The sequence below is a fragment of the Microtus pennsylvanicus genome, chromosome 11 (genome assembly GCF_037038515.1).
Source record: "Microtus pennsylvanicus isolate mMicPen1 chromosome 11, mMicPen1.hap1, whole genome shotgun sequence".
NCBI classification, from domain to species: domain Eukaryota; kingdom Metazoa; phylum Chordata; class Mammalia; order Rodentia; family Cricetidae; genus Microtus; species Microtus pennsylvanicus.
The window spans coordinates 15,175,388-15,197,847 of NC_134589.1; the positions used below are offsets into that span (position 1 = coordinate 15,175,388).

Below are 22,460 nucleotides of genomic sequence, written 5' to 3' on the forward strand. Positions count from 1 at the left end.
CAGTTTCCACCCTGTCCATGGTTTCCTTCCTGATCCTGTGAGAACGAACTGCAAACATGCGACCTGTGCTGGGCACTTTAGGAAGCAGCAGGGGCAGGGAGGGTAGACGTCTGACCTCATCTGAACACTATGCCATAGTGAATACGAAAAAGCAATAGCAATGCAAGGGGGCAGGGATTGAGAAGGGATGGGTCACTTAGGCCAGGAAATCTTGTAGAAAGCCATCAGATCTGTAGTTTTTCTTTTTTCTTTTTTTTTACCCCCCTGCTCCGTTTTGGTGCTGGAAATCAAACCCTGGGACCTTGTGTGCACTGGGTGGATGCCCTATGGTCTTGTGTACCTTGGGTGGATGCTCTACACCTGAGCTACAGATCCAGCAGTGAAAGTCTTCCATAAATTGGCATGGAAGTATACGTTTACTTCCTAGCCACTTGGAAGTTAATCCTAGCACTTGGAAGGCTGAGGCAGGAGGATTGCTGTGAGTTTGAAGTCAGCACGGACTACATGAGACTCTATTGCAAGCAAAACAAAACAGCAAAAAGCTTTCATGTGAGCCATCAAAAAGTATGTTGAATGGGACAGAGACAACAGGTAGGCAGGCTGCGAGGGAGCTCCAAGGGTCTTTTTTCCTGATGTGTGACAGTTTCCTCCATGTGAAATATTCTATCCTGCAGGGATGCTCCTTAAGCAGGAAGGTAAACAAACACAGACTAGCTTCAGGAAGTCCCTGAAGCTGAGCAGATTCGCTAGGCCTCTCCCTGTCAGAGTAAGCAAAAAAAGACTGCTAAGAGTTCGTCTCAGACAAGACAAGCTTTGAAGAAGACTCTGACGCCAGAGCAGCTGCTCAGAGGAACCAGAAACCAGTTTGGCTGCCTGGAAGAAGTTAAGACCAGCTGAGTCACTTGGAAAGGACATGTCCCAGCCTGTTGAGCTGCCCACAGGCTGTGAAATGTGCTCCAGGTTCCAAACTTCTGTGAACTGTCACCCATGCTGGGATGGACTTTGATCATGTAGCTGTCTTTGAGACATTTCTGCTCTCGTAAATAACCCTCACCCATATTCCTGTAAGGAACGCCAGTAAAAGTCATGGTTCACCAAGATGGATGTAGGTCTGTTGTGGGCGTCCTAGCTGGAGTGAGTGGATGTGTGTCATGACTCTTGTCACAATATGTCTCTGCCTCCCCAGCTTGGTTCTGTTTATTTTTTAATGTGTGTGCTAGGAATCAAACTCAGGCCCTTTGCATGACAGGCTGGGTGCCAGTGTCACTGGTTTATGCAAGGCTCTGACAACCGAGCCATACCCCTGGCCCTGATTTTATTTTTAATTTAATTTTTAAAGATAGGGTTTCTCCGTATAACTTTGGAGTCTGTCCTGGAACTCACTCTGTAGACCAGGCTGACCTTGAACTTACAGAGATCCCTGTGCCTCTGCCTCCTGAGTGCTGACATTAAAGGCATGAGCCACCACTGCCCAACCTGATTTTATTTTTTTATTTTTTTATTTTTTTATTTTTTTTGGTTTTTCGAGACAGGGTTTCTCTGTGGCTTTGGAGCCTGTCCTGGAACTAGCTGCGTAGACCAGGCTGGTCTCGAACTCACAGAGATCCGCCTGCCTCTGCCTCCCGAGTGCTGGGATTAAAGGCGTGCGCCACCACCGCCCGGCTTTCTGATTTTATTTTTTGAGACAGGCTGTGGTTATGTATCCCAGACTGGCCTAATATGTTTCTTGGTATTATTTTTAATTATTTATTTTTAATTTTATGTGCATGAGCATTTTGCCTGCGTGTATGTCTGTGTGAGGGCATTGAATACCCCTGGAACTGTTGTGAGTTACCATGTGGTTGCTGGGAATTGAACCTGGGTCCTGTGGAAGAGCAGCCAGTGATCTCAACTGCTGAGCCATCTCCCCAGCCCTGGTTCTTGGTATTTTAATGAAATGTTTCTTTTTTTTTTTTTCATTTCTTGAATTCCCAGAGCTGGTTTGCAGAAATGGGTCAAACTGTAGAGGGGACAGCACAAAGCCACCCATTACTCTGTGCCTCCACCTCTTGGATACAGCTTTATTCTCGATTATTTATTATTATTTTTTGGGGGGGGGTTTCGAGACGGGGTTTCTCTGTGGCTTTGGAGACTGTCCTGGAACTAGCTCTGTAGACCAGGCTGGTCTCGAACTCACAGAGATCCGCCTGCCTCTGCCTCCCGAGTGCTGGGATTAAAGGCATGCGCCACCATTGCCCCTATTTATTATTATGTATATTTATTAATTACTTTTATTTTTATTAATTTTACATCTTTGTTTATTTATTATTCTATATTATTGTGTCCTTATCACAGCCCAGCAATCCCAGGTTTTAGAAATGGCGGTCCTCCTTTCCTGAGTCATTAGTAAGGCATGAGTACGGCCGATGTATATAGACATAGGGTCTCCCATATGTCAGACTGGCCTCAAAAGTGCCTCAAAGCAGAGGATGGCCTTGAAGTCCTGACCTTCCTGACCCTACCTCCTAAGTAAAAGTTGCTTATGGGTCCTTTCTGCTGGGAAGAAAAACCGTTTAGGCTCCTCAAGGCCCCCCACCCCCACCCCCTAAGGTCAAAGGAGTTCAAAGCCTGAGGTCAGAAGTCTGAAGCGATTCTGGGTTTAGGCTAATGATTCAATCTCTTTCCTTCCTTGCTTGCTTGCTTCCTTCCTTCCACCCCCCCTCCCCCGCAGTTTCCTTTCCTGGGAGGGAACCCAGTTCCTAGTATCTCCATGCAAGTGTCTAGTCGGTGAGCTACCTCCGCAGCTCCTAACACCCTACCAGTTCAATTTCAGCTTCCTTGTGCATAGCAGGCTGGGGGGAAGGTGCGGCTAGAGAACATACTGGGTATTTGTCAGTTTGCTCAGCAGCCAATTCAAACGTCTGGATCAAAACCCGGTGATAAGCTAGTGACGGCTTGTTCTTTCAACCAGAGTTACTGTTTGTACCCAAGGTTTTCCAGCTGACCTCTAGATAACCACAGTCATTTTTCCCAGGCTATTCCTGGCAGGGTAAATTGCTCCCTAAATTTGCAATAAACCAATTAGAGGCTTCCTCTTATTTTACCAAATTTCCTCATGTCTGAGATAGAAAGGAGAAAGAAGGAAGGCAGAGGACAAAAAGTACCCCAGGGTTGGTTTGACTGTTCATCAAATAGCATCACGGTTGCCATGGTAGCAAGAGCAGCCCTCATCTACTGCATTCAAGTGTCAAGGCTCAGGAGGGAGATGGCTCAGTGGGTAAAGTGCTTGCTGTGTGTGCAAGCACCAGCCTCTGAGCTCAGATCCTCAGTGTTTATATAAAAACTGGTCTACAAAAGTGAGTTCCAGGACAGCCAGAGCGATACAGAGAAACCTTGTTTTGAAAAACAAAACAAAAAGAAAAAACACAAGCAAACAACCTATCTGTAACCCCAGGTCTTGGGAGTCGAGACAGGCAAATTCGGGGGGGGGGGGGCAGGTCACTAGACCAGTGTAGCCAACGTAGCCAAAATGGCAAGCTTCAGGTTCAGTGAGAGACCTGTGTCAAACCAGGAAGTGGAGGAAGACATCCCAAAGCCAAGCTCTGTGTTCTCCTGTGCCTGCACAGATAAGCACACCTGCATGCATACACCACAGACACAGACACAGTTACACGCGCATGCACACATGCACACGATATGTAACACAGCCTCCCTCCTGATATATGTGACATTATCCTCCTGGAGAAGAGTGTGGGAAATGATGCCAGGCACACTGAGAGGATGTGTAGCCACCTGAACTTTGTTTCCAAAGGATCTTGGCTAAGTAAGGGGTTGGTGATGTAGTTCAGTTGATGGAGTACTTGCCTAGTGTGCACAGACTCTAGCGTGCCTAATAGTTCCATTCAAACCATCCTGTAAACTGTGCTTGGTGTCTCGTCCGTAGAGTCTCAGCCTTGTGAAGTGGAGGCCGAAGGATCAGGCCTTCAAGGTCATCTTCCTCTGCATAGTGAGTTTGAGACCAGCTTGGTCTACACGAGACACCGTCTTTAAAGTCTTTAAAACCCTGGGGGGAGCTGGTCAGTGGGGGTGCATGCCTTTAATCCTAGCAGTTGGGAGGCAGAAGCAGATGAATCTCTGGGAGTTCGAGACCAGCCTGGCCTGGTCTACAGATTGAATTCCAGGACAGCCAGGGCTATACAAAGGAACCTTGTCTCAAAAATTAAAAAAAAAAAAAAAAGGTAAAAAACCAACAACCTCTCTAGGAGCCAGGCATGGTGATGCCTGCCTTTAATCCAAGTACACAGGAGGTGCAGACAGCCCTGGAGGTAAAGGCAGGGAGACAGAGTTGGGGGGAGAGGAGGGATTTTTATACAGTGGACTCTAGGAAACCTTGTCTGAAATAAACAATAACAATAAAAACTAACCGAACAGGCAAAAGAGCAGTAGAGGCAGGGTCCTATAGACAGGCTGCCATATGTAATACCATCGAGTTATTGAAAACAGAGATGCTGGATGTGAGTGATTGATGGCTATGGGGCTAAGAATATTTGCTGCTCTTGCAGAGGATCCAGATTTGATTCCCAGCTCCTACATGGCAGCTCACAGCTGTCCGTAATTCTAATCTAGGGGATCTACTATCCTCATCTGGCTTCTTCAGACACAAGGCATGCATGTGGTGCTCATACAAACACAAAGGCAAAACACATACACATAACATAAAAATATAGAAATATTTTAAAAAGTTAGAAAGAAGCATTGGGTGCGGTGGTGCACACCTGTATTCTCAGCACTCAGAGGTAAAAGTAGAAAAACCAGGAGCTCAAAGTCAAAGTCATCCTGAGTTATATGGCAAGTTGAAGGCCAGCCTGGGATGCATGAGACCGGGTCTTAAAAAAAAAACAAAAAACAAAAAGCCAGCACTCAGTGGGGCAGGTGGATCTCTGTGAGTTTGATACCAGTCTGGGCTACTTACATAGTGAGACTCTGTCTCAAAAAACTTTTTTTTTTTTTGGTCTTTCAAGACAGGGTTTCCCTGTGTTGTCCTGACCATGATGGAACTTACTCTGTAGACCAGGCTTGTTGCAGGAAGGGCCACTTATTCATTTCGGCCACCCAGAACCAAAATAACCACACAGAAACTGTATTAATTAAATCAGTACTTGGCCCGTTAGCTTCTTATTGGCTAACTCTTACATCTTAATTTAACCCATTTCTATTCATCTGTATATCACCACGAGGTCATGGCCTACCAGCAAAGTTTCAGCATGGCTGTCTCTTGCGGTGGATGCATGGCGTCTCCCTGACTTTGCCCTTTTTTCTCCCAGCATTCAGTCCAGTCCTCCCTGCCTACCTGAGTTCTGCCCTATCAACGGATAGGAGGCAGAGCGTCCACTCTGGAGTAACCTTTGCTCTCCTGCAGTGCAGGAATCTGCAGTAGTAATTCCGCTATGCCTGAGCCCTCCAGAGGCCTTTGCAGAGGTTATCAGATGGCTGCCCCCTGGACACTTTAACCAAGCACAGATAACCTCTCCCACTTAGAGTCACCGGCACCTGTTCTGTCTCAATGTCTGCAGTTTCCAACAGAGGCATTTTACCGCTTTTTAAACCTGTATTGATTTTTATCGCTCAGCGCCGCTTGCCCACTTTCTCTGCCTTCTTTGGGGGTGTTGAGTGAGAGCCAGATGGGCTCACGTCTACCTGATTTCGACTCCCGAAACCCTCCTACAGCTTCCAGTTTCCAGCTGACAGTGTGCTCTCTACGTTAAGTGGCTTCCGAATGCTAGCTCTCATGGGAACTTCCTGACAAAGCCAAGCAATGGGTAGATGGTCATATTAGTCCCATTACAGGTGAGGTGTGAGCTCAAAACATTGAAGTCCTCAAACCCCAGAGAAGAGGCTAGAACTCTCTGGCCTGCACACTCTTGCCGGTTTATACCCTGGCTAGGGCGTGCCCGATGCCAGCAGATTTGTCTTCCGTTCACTTTCCAAGGTTCGTCTGAGCCTTGGAAACAGGTTGGGGGCACATGGCTATGAGTCATGCTTATTGTCACCACAGCCTAGAAAGGAGTGGAAGCCTGCCTGGCCTGCTGCCTGCAGAAGGGGTCTGCCGCCTGCCTTGTCCCCCTCTCCCCCAGCCTGCTGCAGCTGCTCGGAAACACTATTTCCAGACGTATAGGCCAGTGGGCAGCTTTCTAGGTGTGACTTTGACCTGCACCACTTGCAGGCAGGAGCACAGCACACAGGTGAATTTGGGGAGGAGAGGGAGGAGAAGGAGGAGGAAGAGCCCATGGAGGAACAGGGTCCTGAAGGAATCTGGTCCTGTATGGTTGGCACATCGAGGACTCTCGTTCATCATCGTAGGAGTCAACAGTTGTAGGCAACCTTCCCTGCCCACCTTCCCATCAAGAATTTCACTGAGAACAGGGAAGGCAAAGAAGAAAATGGAAAAAGACCACACACAAATAAAGAGCAACCCGATCAACCAATAGATTTCAAATTTTATTTGTTTATTGTGGGAGAGGACACGCACAGCACAGTGCTTGTCTGCGTTCTGGTGGAAGCTCCGCCCTAAGCCCCTCCTCCATCTTTCTCCAAACCCAGCCACATCCCAGAAAGTCCACCAAATACTGACCTCTCCCCCAGACATGCTCAAGACCACTCCCCAGGGAATTTAAACTGCCCCCCAGAAAACAGTTGTGGTTTTTCCGTCTCTCTTCCCTGGCTCCTCTCTGGGGTTCCGGAAGATCATCCAGAAGCATTTTACCTATTAAACTTGGCCTTTTCTAATTTGGTTTGATTTGGTCTGATTTGGATTGCTGCGTCGGTGGAGAGGCTTATGGGATGCAGAAACTTTTCAGTGTGGATACCAGGGGACAGCTTGTTAGGGTCGATTCTCCCCTTCTGTTGTGTGGATCCCGGTACTAAAACTCAGGCTATCTTGACTTGGTGGCAAGGATTTCTGCTCGCTACCTCTCTGGCCCTTAATTTATTGCTTTTAATTTTTTTATTTTTAATGTGTATCATCTTGCCTGTCTGTATGTATGTGCGTCTGGTGACCTCAGAGGTCAGAGAGGATGTCAACTCCCGGTTGTAAACCACCAGATAGGTGCTCGGAATCAAACTCGGGTCCTCTGCAAGAGTTCTTAGCCTCTGAATTCTTAGGGCTTAGTTCTGAGCCCTCTCTGCAGCTTCAACTTGTTATTTTTTTTTTTTTTTTTTTTTTTTTGGTTTTTCGAGACAGGGTTTCTCTGTGGCTTTGGAGCCTGTCCTGGAACTAGCTCTTGTAGACAAGGCTGGTCTCGAACTCACAGAGATCCACCTGCCTCTGCCTCCCGAGTGCTGGGATTAAAGGCGTGCACCACCACCGCCCGGCAAATATTTATTTATTTATTATGTATACAATATTCTGTCTGTGTGTATGCCTGCAGGCCAGAAGAGGCCAGCAGACCCCATTACAGATGGTTGTGAGCCACCATGTGGTTGCTGGGAATTGAACTCAGGACCTTTGGAAGAGTAGGCAATGCTCTTAACCACTGAGCCATCTCTCCAGCTCAACTTGTTATTTTTAAAATGAGGCCTCAGCTAGTCACGGTGGCACTCATGGAGGCGCATGCCTTTAATCCCAGCACTCAGGAGGCAGAGGCAGGCGGATCTCTGTGAGTTTGAAGCCAGCCTAGTCTACATAGGGAGTTCCAGGACAGCCAGAGCTACATAATAGAGAGGACCCTGAGCGAGACTGAGGACTTGTCTCAAAATAATAACAAAAACTCTGTTGTGATCCAGCTGCCCTCACTCCCCCTAACAGCAGAACTTCCTTGTGGTCTGTAATTGACAAAGATGTTTGTGTTTTTTCTGGCCGGGGGGTCTCCACAGAAGGAGTAGAGGTATAAAATGTTGCTGGGCAAAATAAAGGTTGCTGTTCTTCCACCTGAAAAGAAGCCTCCGTGTCTCAATCCCTGCACCCCCCCCCCCCCCCCCCCCCCCCCCGCCAGTCTTGGCTCACTGAGATCTGGAAAGTGGGGATACGTGAACAGGGTTGCTCCAGTCGCCGGCTAAATCCAGGAGCGTATTGGGGAAGGTAAAGTGTTTTTGTTTTTCATCCCCAGAGATAACTCTGAGGGACATCCTCCAAAAGATAAACAAGTATAAAGAGACGGGAGGGTGAATTGAAAGGCCTCAAAAAGTAACTGAGACCGGGAGGTGGTGGCGCACACCTTTAATCCCAGCACTCGGGAGGCAGAGGCAGGCGGATCTCTGTGAGTTCGAGACCAGCCTGGTCTACGCAGCTAGTTCCAGGACAGGCTCCAAAACCACAGAGAAACCCTGTCTCGAAAAACCAAAAAAAAGAAAAAGTAACTGAAACTCTTAAAGCAACAAGGTACGGAAGTAACAAGGAAGACAGGCAAAGATTTTGTACAGGAGGGGGTTTAAATATTCCAGACTGGGAACAAGCCAAGTCAGATTAAAAGGAGTATGTGTGTCTTCATCCCCAGAGATGCTCTGAGGGATGCCCTCTGGAAGTAGGGAAGAAATAAAAAGGAGGCAGGAAGGTGAATTGAGGGCCTCAAAAGATAGAATGTGTAGAGATATATGTTATTGTGTTGATTGTACTGTCTTTTGTGTTCTGGACTGGAGAAAGACACTTAATCTGGGAACTGCTAAGAAAGGTATTTTGACTTTAAAATACAGGCCTAAGGATTTGATGCTTTGGAAAAGAGTTTCTGCCTTTTGTCTCCACAGAGGATGAGAACCTGTGGATTCATTGCAAATTTATGTGGTTTGAATTACCCAGACCCCTGAAATGTTTATGTAAAATACCCCCAAGAATGCAGCGCGCGCGCACACACACACACACACACACACACACACTCAGCAGGAAGTAGCCAGACAGGTTGACAACGCCCAAACTCCCTAAAGGATTGTTAAAGTGGGGCCCCTTCAATGGTTCCGGAGCAGGAGCAGCGAGCCTGCTTCCCTGAGTTCTGCTCCACTCCCTGCAGCAGTTTGGATCCAGAGTGAGTGCGGCTGGGGCCACAAGGCAGCCGGAGCAGAGCTTTGCCACCACAGCTACTGCTGCCGGACTTGCTCTCTCACAGACTGTGCAGACGGCTGAGACTGTCAGCCAGCAGGCTGAAAGAGTCAGCAATGCTTTGGACATTCAAAATGATCTTAATGGACATAATCAATTGGGCATATTGACCTTGAACCAACAAGTAGCTCTGGTTCAGGAGCAAGTGGACTTTTCAACAGTTAATCATGTTATGTGTGTTACTCATGGCACTGTATTGCATGCTTTTGCTACTGTTATGGAACTCAGCTGTCATATGAGAGGGGTTGGAATGCTGCTTTTGTTAATTTTACCACCCAGTTAGTGCATGCTAGATGGTTGCAGCACTGGTCTGGCTCCTTGGCACTGTCAGTTCTGGGGATACTTGGTTTAGGGCTATGTGTCTGGGTAGCCACGGATGAGCAATACTTTGGGGCAGGATGCCACCTAAGACAGGAAATATTAGAGGGCTATTCCCCATGACAGGCAAGGTATTATAAAATAAAATGGGGGGAGTTGTTGTGATCCAGCTGCCCTCACTCCCCCTGACTAACAGCAGAACTTCCTTGTGGTCTGTAATTGACAAGGATGTACAGAAGGAGTAGAGGTATGAAAGGTTGCTGGGCAAAATAAAGGTTGCTGTTCTTCCACCTGAAAAGAAGCCTCCGTGTCTCAATCCAGGCTGTGCTGGCTGCAGCAACTCAACAACAGACAAACAGAGAGAGAGAAAGGAGAAAAGCAAAAAGGGAGGGGGAGGGAGGGAAGGGGTTACATGCCCAACGCTCTTCGACTGCTCTTATCAAATAGGTCAGAGCAGGGAATGGTTTTCTAGATGGAAGCCATCACTTTTTGGCTCTTGCTGGATGGAAGCAGCGGAGTTGGGGAGCAAGGAGTTTTCCACATAGTGAGTTCAAGGCCAGTCAAAGCAAGAGGAGATCCTGTTCCTAAAGCAGAGAAGGAAGGAAGGAAGGAAAGGGCACCGTCAGGGCACAGATCATCCAATTCTGACAATAAGGTAATTCCCATCACTAGCTGAGACAAACGTCAGACTAATGCTCCCTGGGATTTTGTTGTTGTTTTTGTATTGTTTTCAGGCAGAATCTCACAATGTGGTTCTGTCTGGACCTCCAACATGGCCTTGAGCTCACAGAGATTTGTCTGTGTGCCTCTGCTCCCGGAATCCTGGAATTAAATGTGCGCCACTATACTTGATTCTTGAGTTTTCATTTGTTTGAGACAGGGTCCTCTGACGTCCAGTCTGTCCTTAAACTCACTATGTAGCCAAGAATGACCTCTAACCTCTGATCCTCTCGCTGCCATCTCCCAAGTGGAATTTCAGACATGCCCCACCACACCTGATTTGTGTGATTCTGAACACTGAACCCCAGACTTCCTGAATGCCAGGCCAGCACTCTACCAGCTGAGTTACAGCTTTAGTCTCTAATGTTTTTATTATTATTACCATTTTTTTTTCTAAACAGGATCTCTCTGTGTTCTGTCCTGGAACTTGCTCCGTAGAACCCAAAGATCTGCCTGCCTCTGTCTCTGGAGTACTGGGATTAAAGGTGTGAATCCCAGGCAGCTTTTGACTGGCTCCCCCATGGCTAGAGTTACAGGCAGTATGCGCTATCTGATGTGGGTGGTGGGAACGAAGCTCTGGTTCTCCAGAGGAGCAGAAATGCTTTTAACCACTGAGCCATCTCTCTGGCCCTGACTAAAGCTCCTTGGTCTACTAAGTAGGAGTCACTTTCCCTGCGAGCATGGAGTTGTCAGTCTACTTGAGGAGAACAGGCTGTTGAGAAGATGAGGGAGGGGAAGGGGCATGGAGGGAGTTTGCAAAGAGGGGAAGGGATGCTTCAGAGGGCAAAGAGCAATGGGAAAGGCACGTGATACATTCTGGGAGTTTACATTTCAGCAACCAAAGCCTAAGGCAGGGGAGGAAGTGGGGGGATTTCACCAAGGGTTGGGTAATGATGGGTAATGGAGGCTTAGGGTCTGCTTTTCCCCAGAGAGTGTAACTACATTTCAAACATCAAAATGAAAGAAACCAATTTATAATCTAGAACATTCCCTAGGAGACAAGGCTGCACTATTTGTCTGCGATGGGTGGATTGTGTTCAAAGGTAGCCTTGGGCCATTTAGCCAGCCCCTGCATCAGAATAAAGGAAGGAATGAGGGAAGGGAATAGGGAATGTTAGAGCACCTTGGCATCCCTGGAGCTTTGGGAAGGAGAGGGTGTAGGGAGGAGGGAGAAGCGGTGAGCTGGAGCTGGAGAGATGGCTCAGCAGTTAAGGGTATTAGCTGGGCAATCATGAGGATTGGAGTTCAGATCCCAATTGCTAAGCAGTATCAGCTCTGGAGGACCTGACCCTCGCCCTGGCATCCAGACACACAGGGGCACACAGACGCCCCTCCCCCAACTCACATATTCATACTCTCATGAAGATACATAAGTAGAGGGGGGCAGGATGGCTCTGTGTCAAGCCTGATGCTCTACAGCTGATCGGAGTTTGAGCCTGAGACCCTCATGGTGGAAGGAAAGAATTCCTACAGGCTGACCTCTGACCCCATCCCACCCCAAAGACAGAGTGGCCCACGTGTGCTCCACTCCACTCCCACGTGCACAAATAAACGTTATTTTTAAAAAACTAACCAAACAAACAAATAACAGACAAAAAGGTTGGGGGTAGGGGAAGAGAAACCTCCCTGTGATCTAGTATGGACTACATACACATACGTACACCTATGTATGGTCACAGGGGGCTCCTTTGGTGCCTAAGTCAATAATTAGAGCCCACTGCTGAGACTAAAGAAAGTCCCTGTTCCTACTGAATTCCCAGCTCCGGTGCCCGGGTGGCAGTGCTCCTCACAAACACGGCATATGTCGGCAAAGCCAGCCATGGAAGGACAGGAGGCCCAGATTTACACTGTGTGGACGCAGGCCCCTTGGGGAGCCCACCGGAAAGGCAGGCCTTACAGGGTGTCCCACAAAAGCACTTTGGGTAGAAGACGAAGGGAGGGAAATAAGAACCCCTCACCTTGTCGGGGAAAGGAGTCCCCAAACTCAGAGGAGGCAAGAGACTCGAACTCTGAGGCAAAAGTCACTTCTGGCTTTTTGTTGTTTTCTCCCCTTCTAGACAAAGCCACTGGATTCCGTGGTCCCTCCGGAAGACCAGTCATTTCCTGAGGAGATATCAGGCCAGCCCAGACCTCATTGTTCTTGGTTTCCAGCTATGGCCACCATTACCTGACAAGTGCCAGAGCTGGTCTCTCTCTGGACGCCTGGAGAAGCCCTCAGAATAGTTTCTGCTTTTCACACAGCAGGTTTCTTGTCTGTGACCGGGAAGAGAATTCTGTACCTGAGGCATGGCCAGAAGGCAAAACTAACTGCACGCCCACAAGAGTCTTCCTCTCAGGATGCAGCTGAGGTGGACCTCAGTCAGCAAGATGCGCCCGGTGGTCCTGCTTACACTGCTGCTCTGTGAGTTTTTAACCTACTTCTACTTCAGTTCCGTGAGACTTTGGTCTGGGGTTAGTGCAATCAACAGATGTTTTCTTTTTTTCCCCTGTCTTTTCCAGATTCAAGCCTCCAGGCGCAGGAAAACTGTAAGTCCTGATGTTTTTACGTGACTTCCTTCTTGGTGTTGTTTCTGAGATTCTTAGCTCATGTCAGACTGCTTAGGGTTGATATGTGTAGACTGAGAAACATATTCCAAAGGAAAACCAAAGTGGATTCCATTTTGGCATTTTTTTTTAAAAAAAGAGGCTTTTAGAACAAAAATGTGTTATAAGATTCCGAGAGTGTGTTTTAGAAACTTGGTTATAGGAGCTCGTTCCAGAGCGCAGCCTTAGATCTTGGTGGGTTGCTGTTTGTTGGATTTCGGGAGATGATTTTTAAAAAGATCCAGGAATCCCTCATTTACTTGGAGTCTTTCTACCCTAAACTATTTGTTTTTACATCACACTACATCTCCATGTTTACTTTCAAACTCCTCTTTATTTGGTTGGGTTTTTTTTGTTGTTGTTTTTGTTTTTGTTTTCCGAGACGGTTTCTCCGTAGCTTTTTGGTTCCTGTCCTGGAACTAGCTCTTGCAGACCAGGCTGGCCTCGAACTCACAGGATCCGCCTGCCTCTGCCTCCTGAGTGCTGGGATTTTAAAGGCATGCGCCACCACCACCCGGCTCAGTTGGGTTTTGTGCCTGTTATCCCAGCACTTGTGGGGCAGACACCTGAAGGCTCAATAGTCAAGGCCAGCTTGAGTTATATAACAAGTTTGAGGGAAGTCCAGGCCTCATGAGATCTTGTCTGAAACAACAAAAAACCAACTCCTCTAAACCAAAAACTAAACACACACACCAAGTCTTTCGATTGTTCTGATTTACAATGGAACCCAGTTGACTTGCCACAGAAGGAACCAATTGTAACTGAATATTAGGACTCCCTTTGTCCTGGGAGAGTAAAAGAAGAGCCTGCTCTCCTTTCCTACCCACCTGGGAAGCTCCATTTCCACCTCAGAGCTTCTTAGCCTGCACGCAGGGAAGGGCTCTGTCTTAAAATTAGCCCCATCATCCACTTGAGAGCTGATCTGGAACCTCTGAAATCTCAGATAAGGAGTTTTATTCTGCTTAGTCTGGGCCTCTGAAGCAAGGGGCTCAGCTGTGGGCCAGGAAAAAGGCCACAGGTTACATTCTGTGTCAGTCAAAAGTCACTTTAATGGGGGAATAGGGAACCCTGGGTTACAGGCTCACCCCGATAGCTCTTATGAGCTGACACAGCTGCACACGATAGGGCTGAGTTGAACCAAGGATGGAGCTGTGGCCCATGAGTCTCCTGTTAGTCTGCATTTCCTTAAGCATCTAACTTCCTTGGCAACTCATGGAGGTAGACTGTGTGTTCCTTCAAGCCATCCCCATTTAAGGATGCTATCTCTGAGCTTCCGGAAGATGTGATTCACCCCGGAAAGCCAGGGTTTGTCAGCACTACGATCTGATCTCCAGTACCTAAAACCCAGATGTCTGTCTGTCTGGGGTTTATCTTTTGCTTTTCTTTGCGCAGTCTGGTTTAAGCCAGGAGTCTCACAATGTGGCCTTGAACTCACTGTGTAGCTCAAGCTGCCTTTGAACTCTAAATCCTCCTGCCTCAGTCTCCCTAGTGCTGGGGTCACAGTTGTGTAGCACCGCCCCTGATGTCACGCATCTCTTTTAAGTCCTGGTTTGCTTTGTTTCTTGGGCCCTTCCCCGTTGATATAAGATGGAATGGTCCACGGTTGCTGTGGCAAGGAGTAGGGTAAAGTTGAGACTAAAGTAGAGGAGGTGACTTGCTTGTCCTGTCTTCAGGGGTTAGTGAATGACAGGGGTGTTCAGTCCTACCCACCTTTATAATTTAAGCTTCTCTCCCATCTGCTCCCCATCCCAGCCATGTCCCCGTTTCTCTGTCTCTCTTTCACACACAGGGTGTCATGTACCTCAAACTCATTATGTAGCTGAGGATGACACTGAGTTTCTGGTCCTCTCGCTTTCGTCTTCTAAGGACTGAGATTACAGGCACACATCACACCAGGTTTATGCCATGCTGGGGAGCAAACCAAGGGCTTTAAGAGTGTTAGGCAAACACGCTACCAACTGAACTACACCCCAGCCTTCCCCCGTGACCTGTCTGGATTCTGCTCTGCTAACCCTAGAGGGTTTTGCATTTCAAGATCCCATAACCTGTTTTCCGTGGTACCCACTACTCTCTCACCTCTTTATCTGCTTCAGACGACACCAGTTATATGAAAAAGGAGGCAGATGGGGGGGGCAACAGGTTGAGAGTGCTTTATTGGACCAGCTAGGGGCCGCAACCTTTCTGAGTGGTGAAGGCTGAGCATTCTTAGAAGGTAGAGGGTGTGTGTGTGTGTGTGTATGTGTGTGTGTGTAGCTACCAGGCAGTTACAGTGACTTTTTGTGTGTGTGTGTGTGTGGTTGGACTGGAGGCAGGGTGGGTACTTTTTGATGCCCAGACATATTGTTTCTGCAGGCGAAGTGGAAAGGGCAGGCTAGGGGCTGTGCCATTCTTTATTGCTCAGTACAGCCTGACTCAATTCCTCATGACCTGCAGCTATTATGCTATATACCTCAACTCTGGGAGGGTGAGAAGAAGAAGGGAGAGGGGCTGGAGTGGGGGGGTGTCTTCCAGTTGGAGGGCGGTGATGGTCTCAGTGGTGAATGGAGCGTGTTAAGTCCCTCCCATGACATTGGGTCCGATAGTGCGGGCCGTGGAGAATCGAGTGACCCTCTGGGAGGTGAAAGCTTTCAAAGTCTTTGTTGGAGGAACTTGGTGAGAACTGGAAAGGCAGGGACAGAAGATAAAGTTAAGTACAATCATGAAGATCGGATCTGCCAAGGGGTGGCCCACGGTCCCCAAGGATTCCGGGTAATCTTCCAGAGAATATTGCCTATCTTTTCCCCATGTTTGATTCTTTCTAAGAATTGTTCAGCGTTTTCCCCGCACTAGGCCGTGCTGGTTTGCATAAAAGCAGCTCCTCGTCCCCTAGGTAGGCACAGGTGCCTCCCTTTTGGCCATCATTACTGAAGACTGGTCCTCTGGCTTTAGGGGACCACTGCAGCAGGGGATTTGATTTCATAAGGCGACTGTGATTTGTTGTGCCAAGATCAGGTGTTCCTTAGCCTGATTGGTCAGTTGGCTGGGCTGTACCTGTTGGGGCTCTATCGCTTGTTGTAGGATCAGAGCTAAGGGGGTGGGGGGTTCACATAGAAACACTTGTTTCGTTAGAGGGGGGGTTCAGGAGGTAAAATAAGAACTGGGTGGGGATAACGAGGAGGAATTTTGACTGGGAGAAGCGCCAGAGTGGGGAGGACATAAAAGCCCGTATCTAGGAGAAGAGGTATGGCTGAATTTTTGCATGGTAACTGTGTCTTCGGGTCCCATCTCAAACCATCTGGGCTTTGTTGGTGGGGAAGCAGCATCATTCTTAGAGAGGGGCACACACCCCACCCACAGCCATCACCAAGTTTGGTTGCAGAGCACTAAATAGAGTTGGTCCTGAAGGCTGTTAAGCTGATCTGAATTTTCTCTTAGGTGTTTGAGAACTGTTGAGACAGCAAAATTAATTCATGCAGAAAGGACTTCAGTCTGACTGTCCTAGTTATGAGTACCCAAGACAGTGTGCAGCGTGGCAAGAAGAGGGAAGAGTTGGATGGAGGTCACTTGAACTGCTTGTAAGGGTTTAGTGAGCAGATTTCTCTTGGAGTTGACGAAAGGGACAATATAGAAAGGGCAGCGGCTAGAAGAGGGTCCACCCAAGAGGGCGTCAGTAAGACTCAACAGACAGCAAAGATCTGGACAAAAGTTAGGAGGTCGTAACTGTACAGCCTTATGGGGAACATTAAGAGTCAAAGTTTACACCAGCCAGTCCCTTTCTTGGATTCCCAGAGAAGGTTCTTTATCCCTCCAAGGAAGGTTGTGGAAAGAGATCTCCCAGGCTGACCCCTCAGATAGGAAGGAACAACACCGGCGTAAGGAAGCCAGGCTCCACCTCCCAGGCCACCATGTGAAACGTATGTCTTTCTAGTTTATTCCGTGTCGCCCAGTCCTCAAATCAGGTCTCAGCCAACGATGTGACTCTCGTCCCTCCTTCTGTCTTAGACCCCTGGGCCGTCTCTGGCTCTCACCTCACCACAGCCCGCCTCTGTTCATTTTAGGGGATGACTTCAGCTCCATCTTCATCTAGAAAACAGCGGCCTGGAGGGAACTCCCTGAACTTCCCGCCCAGCCCTGGTTGCTGGCTAATCTGCTTCCCCACCCATCCTGCTGCCTTTTCTCCTGGTTTCAGAGCACAGGTCCATTCTGCAGGCTGGTCCAGGGCCCCTGCTGGGCCACCTGTGCCTGAGCCCATCCCCTCCCTCCCATAACGACCTCACTGATACATTTATTCCGGTCTCCTTTAAAAGTCTCTGCTTTACTTCCCGTTCCTTTCTCTGCATAGGCAAACCCAGCTGATGGCTATTGTTTCTACAGAAAAAAAACAATCACATACAAACTACCCACCCCCAGTTACTACCATTCTTTGTGGAACTTCGAGGCCGGTTTAGAATGGCTTGTCTCTACTTCCTCCTGTCATGGCCTCCCTGCCGACAATCTCTGCTCCCTAAAGAGTCACCAAAGCCCTCCTGATGCCAAGTCTACTCATCCCAGAACTTTTGCTACCCTTGACTAAAGATCACACCCAGAATTCGGCTTCTCTGACCTAGGATTTCCTTCCTGGCATTTTCTCTTTCTTAGTAAGCCCTCCTTCCTCACCCCCAGGAGAGACCCGGCTCTGACCTGGGTCTGAATCTAGATACCACCCCACCCCCACGCCTCTGGAGCTCCTAGTAACAGTTTCTCCACAGCCAGTCTCCCTCCTCAGCATGCCAGGCCTTCATGGTTTCCCTCAGTGCCAAGGTTTTGTCTCCTCTCTCAGCTTTTACCTGGCATTCTCTAGAACCAAGAACCTGACTTCTACTTGTCTATATTCAACTAAATTAGGCATTAAAAATGTGGTAAAATATAAGTAATCTAATATTTATTCTCTACATTGTCATTTATTTATTTATTTTTGAGCCAGGGTCTCGCTAGATAGCCCTGGCTGACCTGGGACTTGCTATGTAGACCAGGCTGTCCTGGAACTCACAGATTTCTTCCTGTCTCTGCTTCCCGAGAGCTTGAATTAAAGGTGTGCGCCACCATCGCCTGGCTAGTTCTAGAATATTTTATCACTCTAGAAATGAAGCTCTTTGTTTGCCTTGACAGTCTTGTACACCTCTGATTCAGCCCCACCTGCCTGTCCTGCCTCAGCCACTTCCATCTGAACCACCCCAGGTTGCTTACTGCCCTGGAGTCTGAGGCCTCGGTGATCTTTCTAGAACCCTCATCCATCCTGACCCACCCAATCCCTCTTCCCCACATTCTGCTTCCCTCCTAGAACTGTCATGTCCAGAACACAAGGGTTTCTCATGCCCCTGTACTCTGGTACGTGTTGTTCTGGAAGCCCCACAGCTGGCCTGCCTGTGGCCCAGCAGACGAAATCCCTGGGGGCCTGTCCTGCACACTGCACGTATCCATCCTTGTGCTGTCTTGAGCAAACCCTCCCTCTCTACATCACATGACTGAACTCTAGCCAACTATCCACTAGCCTACAGTGTCTCAGACATTGGTCATGTCTTATTTTCCTCAGATGCCCAGCGCCTGGCACAGGTGTACGATAAATGTCACATGACTGGGAACTTGACATGAACTTGGAGCTACTTGAGAATGCCATGGGCAGATGGGTCAGCATGTTCTCTGATAACACAGACGTTTCCTCAGGGACTCCACGTGTCCAGGAGCTTTGTAATTTTCCTGACAATGGCGGGCAGTGCCTCCTTCTCCTCCCCTTCAGCTCTGAGTCATTTCCAGGTTGAGAACCAGGTGGCTGGCTAGGGGTGGCAGTGGGACTCATCTTGCTAAGGGGACTTGATTTGGGAAGGGGTCTCCATCGTTTTAGTGTTTGGCATTGTGTCTTTTAGTTGTTGGTTTTTTTTTTTTTTTTTTTTTTTTTTTATTATGTACACAACATTCTGCCTCGATGTATTCCCCTCACACCAGAGGAGGGCGCCAGATCTCAGTACAGATGGTTGTAAGCCACCATGTGGTTGCTGGGAATCGAACTCAGGACCTCTGGAAGAGCAGCCAGTGCTCTTAACCTCTGAGCCATCTCTCCAGCCCTAGTTGTTGGTTTTTGAGACAGGATTTCCCCGTGTAGCCCTGGCTATCCTGGAACTCTGTATAGACCAGGCTGGCCTTGAACTCACAGAGATCTACCTGCCTTTGCCTCGAGTGCTGGGATTAAAGGCGCGCCACTACCCCCTGATTTGGCATTGTGAAGACTTTGTTACTCTGGTTTCTTTTCATCACCCTTCTCTCTCAGATCTCTTTAGGCTGTTTTGATCCCTGTGACCCCTGCTTTCCACAGCAGTTTTGAGCAGTTTGAGGCTTATTGAGGGGAATGGAAGGAGAAGCCCCCTCCCCCAGAAAAATACATTTGTGCGTAACAGGAGTTCTATGGGCATCGCTGATGTCACGTGTGCCTCCCAGAGCCAAGCACCTCAGGCCATGCCAGTTAGACTCCGGGCAGCAGTCCAGTGTGTTTCTGCTCGGGGAACAGGATTTCTGTTTTACAGACATGGAGAATTCTCAAGATTGGCTACTGCCTTATTTTTTGTTTGCTTGATTTTGGCTTTTGCAAAACAAAACCAATTGGGCTTCCCACAGGTCAGGGAACCCTGATTGCTCTTCGAGCAGATGAGGGAGGAGGACTTGATCGGGGGAGGGGGAGGGAAATGGGAGGCGGTTGCTGGGAGGAGGCAGAAATCCTTAATAAATAAATAAATTAAAAAAAATAAAAAAGAAAGTGTAAATTAAAACTACCTTAAGATTTTATCTTACTTCAGTCATAATGGCTAAGATTAAAGAAACAAAAGACAACAAATATTGGCCAGGATGTGGGGAATGGGGCAACCTTATGCGCTGTTGGTAGGAGAGAAAACTGGTATGGCTACTATGGAAATCCTCAAAAAGCTAGAAATAGATCTACCCTATGACTTAGATATACCATTCCTGGACATATTCCCAACAACTCTGCTTTCTACTGCAGAGACAGGCTCTTTCGTCTCAGTAGTGACTCTCTTCACAACAGCTAGAGCATTAAAACATCCTGGATGTTCATTAACTAGTGAACAGATAATAAAAACATGGTACTAATAAAAAAAAACGAAGGTGGTGGTGGTGCACGTCTTTAATCCCAGCCCTTGGGAGGCAGAGGCAGGTGGATCTCTGTGAGTTTGAGGCCACCCTGGTCTACAGAACAAGTTCCAGAACAGCTAGGGCTGTTACACAGAGAAACCCTGTCTTGAAAAACCAAAACAAACAAACAAACAACAACAAAACCCCTTACACAGAGAAACCCTGTCTTGAAAAACCAAAACAAACAAACAAACAACAACAAAACCCCAAAGACCGATCAACAAGACCAGGGATATTCCTTAGCATTCGTCTGGCGTGCAGTGAGTTCTAGCTTTGACCCCCAGCACTGCCTAGACCACACAGGGTGATGCATGCCTGTTAGAGACGGAAAGATCATAAAATTTAAAACTCAAGCTAATCCTTGGTCAAAGTGGGCTCTAGCCACTGGTTTACAGAACTGTTTGTTCCAGGCAGCCAGGGCTACACACAAAACCCTGCCTTAAACAAACAAACAATAAAATAAAATTACCGCCCGTGTGAGGCCTGTGGGCACAGTACTGTTGTCATAGTTATTGGGAAGGTGGATCTGGGGGGTTGCACATTCTAGGGTTACCAAGATCACAGGGGGGGAGAGCCCAGCCAAACTGGGCCACTCTGTTAACAGAACATCAAAAGGAGGCTGGGAGAGGGGTGGGATGGCTCACATGTCATCCCATTACTTGGGAAGCTAAGGTAGGTTACGAAGAGTTTGAGGCTAGCCTGAACTACCCAGCGAGATAGTCTTCCAATGAACAGATAGACACGTTTTGAAAGCAAACGTAAATTATCCCAAGACTCAGTGCCTGAAAGCTGCCCAGTCTTGGGGTAACGACTCTGGGTCTTATGTGACTATCGACAAACTTTTGGTCAAGGCCTGACTGAGCCTGGGCCACCTGCTTCTGAGCTCACTCGCGGCTGTGCACTGAAGGACCCAGTTCTCCATCCGGTGAGACATCCCCTCCTCAAAGCTGCTCCTGTGGGACACGGCAGCTGGCCTGGCCCAGTGCCAAGGTCCTGGAGGGGCGAACTTGTCTAAATGGAAGCCGCACATATCTCTATGACCTCAGAAGGAATCACCCGACTCCATGGGAGTCACATAGGTAGCCCTGGTATAAAGCAGGAGGTGTGTGTGGCAAGCAGGGACAAGGGGTCGTTTTTGAATGTTGGCTAGAGCAGGTTGGTTGCCATGATGCTGTGAACATTTTGTTGTGCCTATGTTGTCTGTTAGGGTGAGGGCTTGGGCTGGGCTCATTCTGAAAATTTTTCATTCTTTTTAATGTTTTAGTACTTTTTAAGATGTGTGTGTGTGTTTGTGTGTGCTTGTGTGTGCACTTTCTGATGTGCTTGTAGAGGTCAGAGGTCAACTTGCAGGAGTTAATTCTTTCCTACCACGTGGGTCCTAGAGATCCCCAGACTCACTCAGTCAATCAGGAACGGCAATAAATAACCTTTGCTGAGTTATCTCATCAGCCCTATTTTTATATTATTATTATTTTCATTTTTTTTATGTGTATGGGCATTTTCCCTCACATGTGAAGCATGTGCCTGAAGTGCCCATGGAGGCCAGAAGAAAGCATTGAGTCTTCTGGAACTGTAGGCCAGACTGGCCTCTTGGCTGTCCTCTAGAATGCCTCCTGAGTGCTAGGATTAGACAGAAGTGGGTATCACTGTACCTGGTTCCCTAAGTTTTCTGCAGCGTTTCCCGGTCTTCCATCCTGCAGCGTTCCTGCTCGCTAGCAACATAAAGTTCCTTCCAGTGAGTGGGGTGAACCTTGCACAAGTGGGTGTGCGCTAGAGAACTCAGCCACGATGGTAGACACCAGCCTCACTACAAAAGCCACACTTGCCAAGCATGGTGGTCCACACCTTAATCCCAGCGTTTGGGAGGCAGAGACAGGTCGACAGACCTCTGTGAATCCAAGCCCGGTCTACAGAGGGAGTCCCATGCCAGCCAGGGCTACAGAGTGAGTCCCTGTCTCCAAAAAAAGCCACACTTGGAGCTTTAGTTGAATTTGCTTTGAACTTTTCTTTCTCTTTTTTGAGACGGATCCTTTCTGTCTAGCCCTTGCGGCCCGACACCGCTACGCCCAGCTCTGGATGTTTTATGTTTTTAAAGCTTGTGGGCAGTTTTATCAGCTTTTTTTTGTTGTTGTTGTTTTGTTTTTCGAGATAGGGTTTCTCTGTGGCTTTGGAGCCTGTCCTGGAACTAGCTCTGTAGACCAGGCTGGTCTCGAACTCACAGAGATCCGCCTGACTCTGCCTCCCGAGTGCTGGGATTAAAGGCGTGCGCCACCACCGCCCGGCTTTTATCAGCTTTTGAAAGAAAGAAAACCAACAGTGGCAGAGCTATAAAAGTTCAGGGAAAGGGAGAAGAGAGAAAGCCAGGCCTCTTGCAGTTGGGGTGGGGCAAGCAAACAAGGGGGACTTCAGAGTCTGGGTGAGAAAGCTCAGGGCATTCTGGAAAACACTCCCAGACTTTGCTCAGCACTAGGAGAAAAGGAAACAGAAGAGGAAGGACTTTTACAAGGGCCAAATTGTGGGACTCCTGCAAAGAGGCTCTAAGCAGCTGCCCCAACGCAGGAGACTTCTAAGAGGGAAAAGTTTCTTATCTCTTTAAGGGGATAATTAACTCTCT

General features: G+C 48.1%; 1 protein-coding gene across 4 annotated transcripts in view; it reads left to right on the top strand.

Annotated features, from left to right (window-relative positions):
* Positions 1-12,044: 12,044 nt before the first annotated feature.
* The window catches only part of Pecam1 (platelet and endothelial cell adhesion molecule 1), a 60,546-nt gene continuing 50,130 nt past the window's right edge, over positions 12,045-22,460 (top strand). For 2 of the 4 annotated variants that reach the window (XM_075990336.1, XM_075990337.1), the window contains exons 1-2: positions 12,248-12,506; positions 12,605-12,631. In XM_075990336.1, the coding sequence (XP_075846451.1) occupies positions 12,443-12,506; positions 12,605-12,631 (91 nt within the window). In that variant the 5' untranslated portion in view covers positions 12,248-12,442. Of the gene's footprint in view, positions 12,507-12,604; positions 12,632-22,460 lie in introns of all 4 variants that reach the window. The other 2 variants (XM_075990335.1, XM_075990339.1) reach the window with 2 other exon arrangements.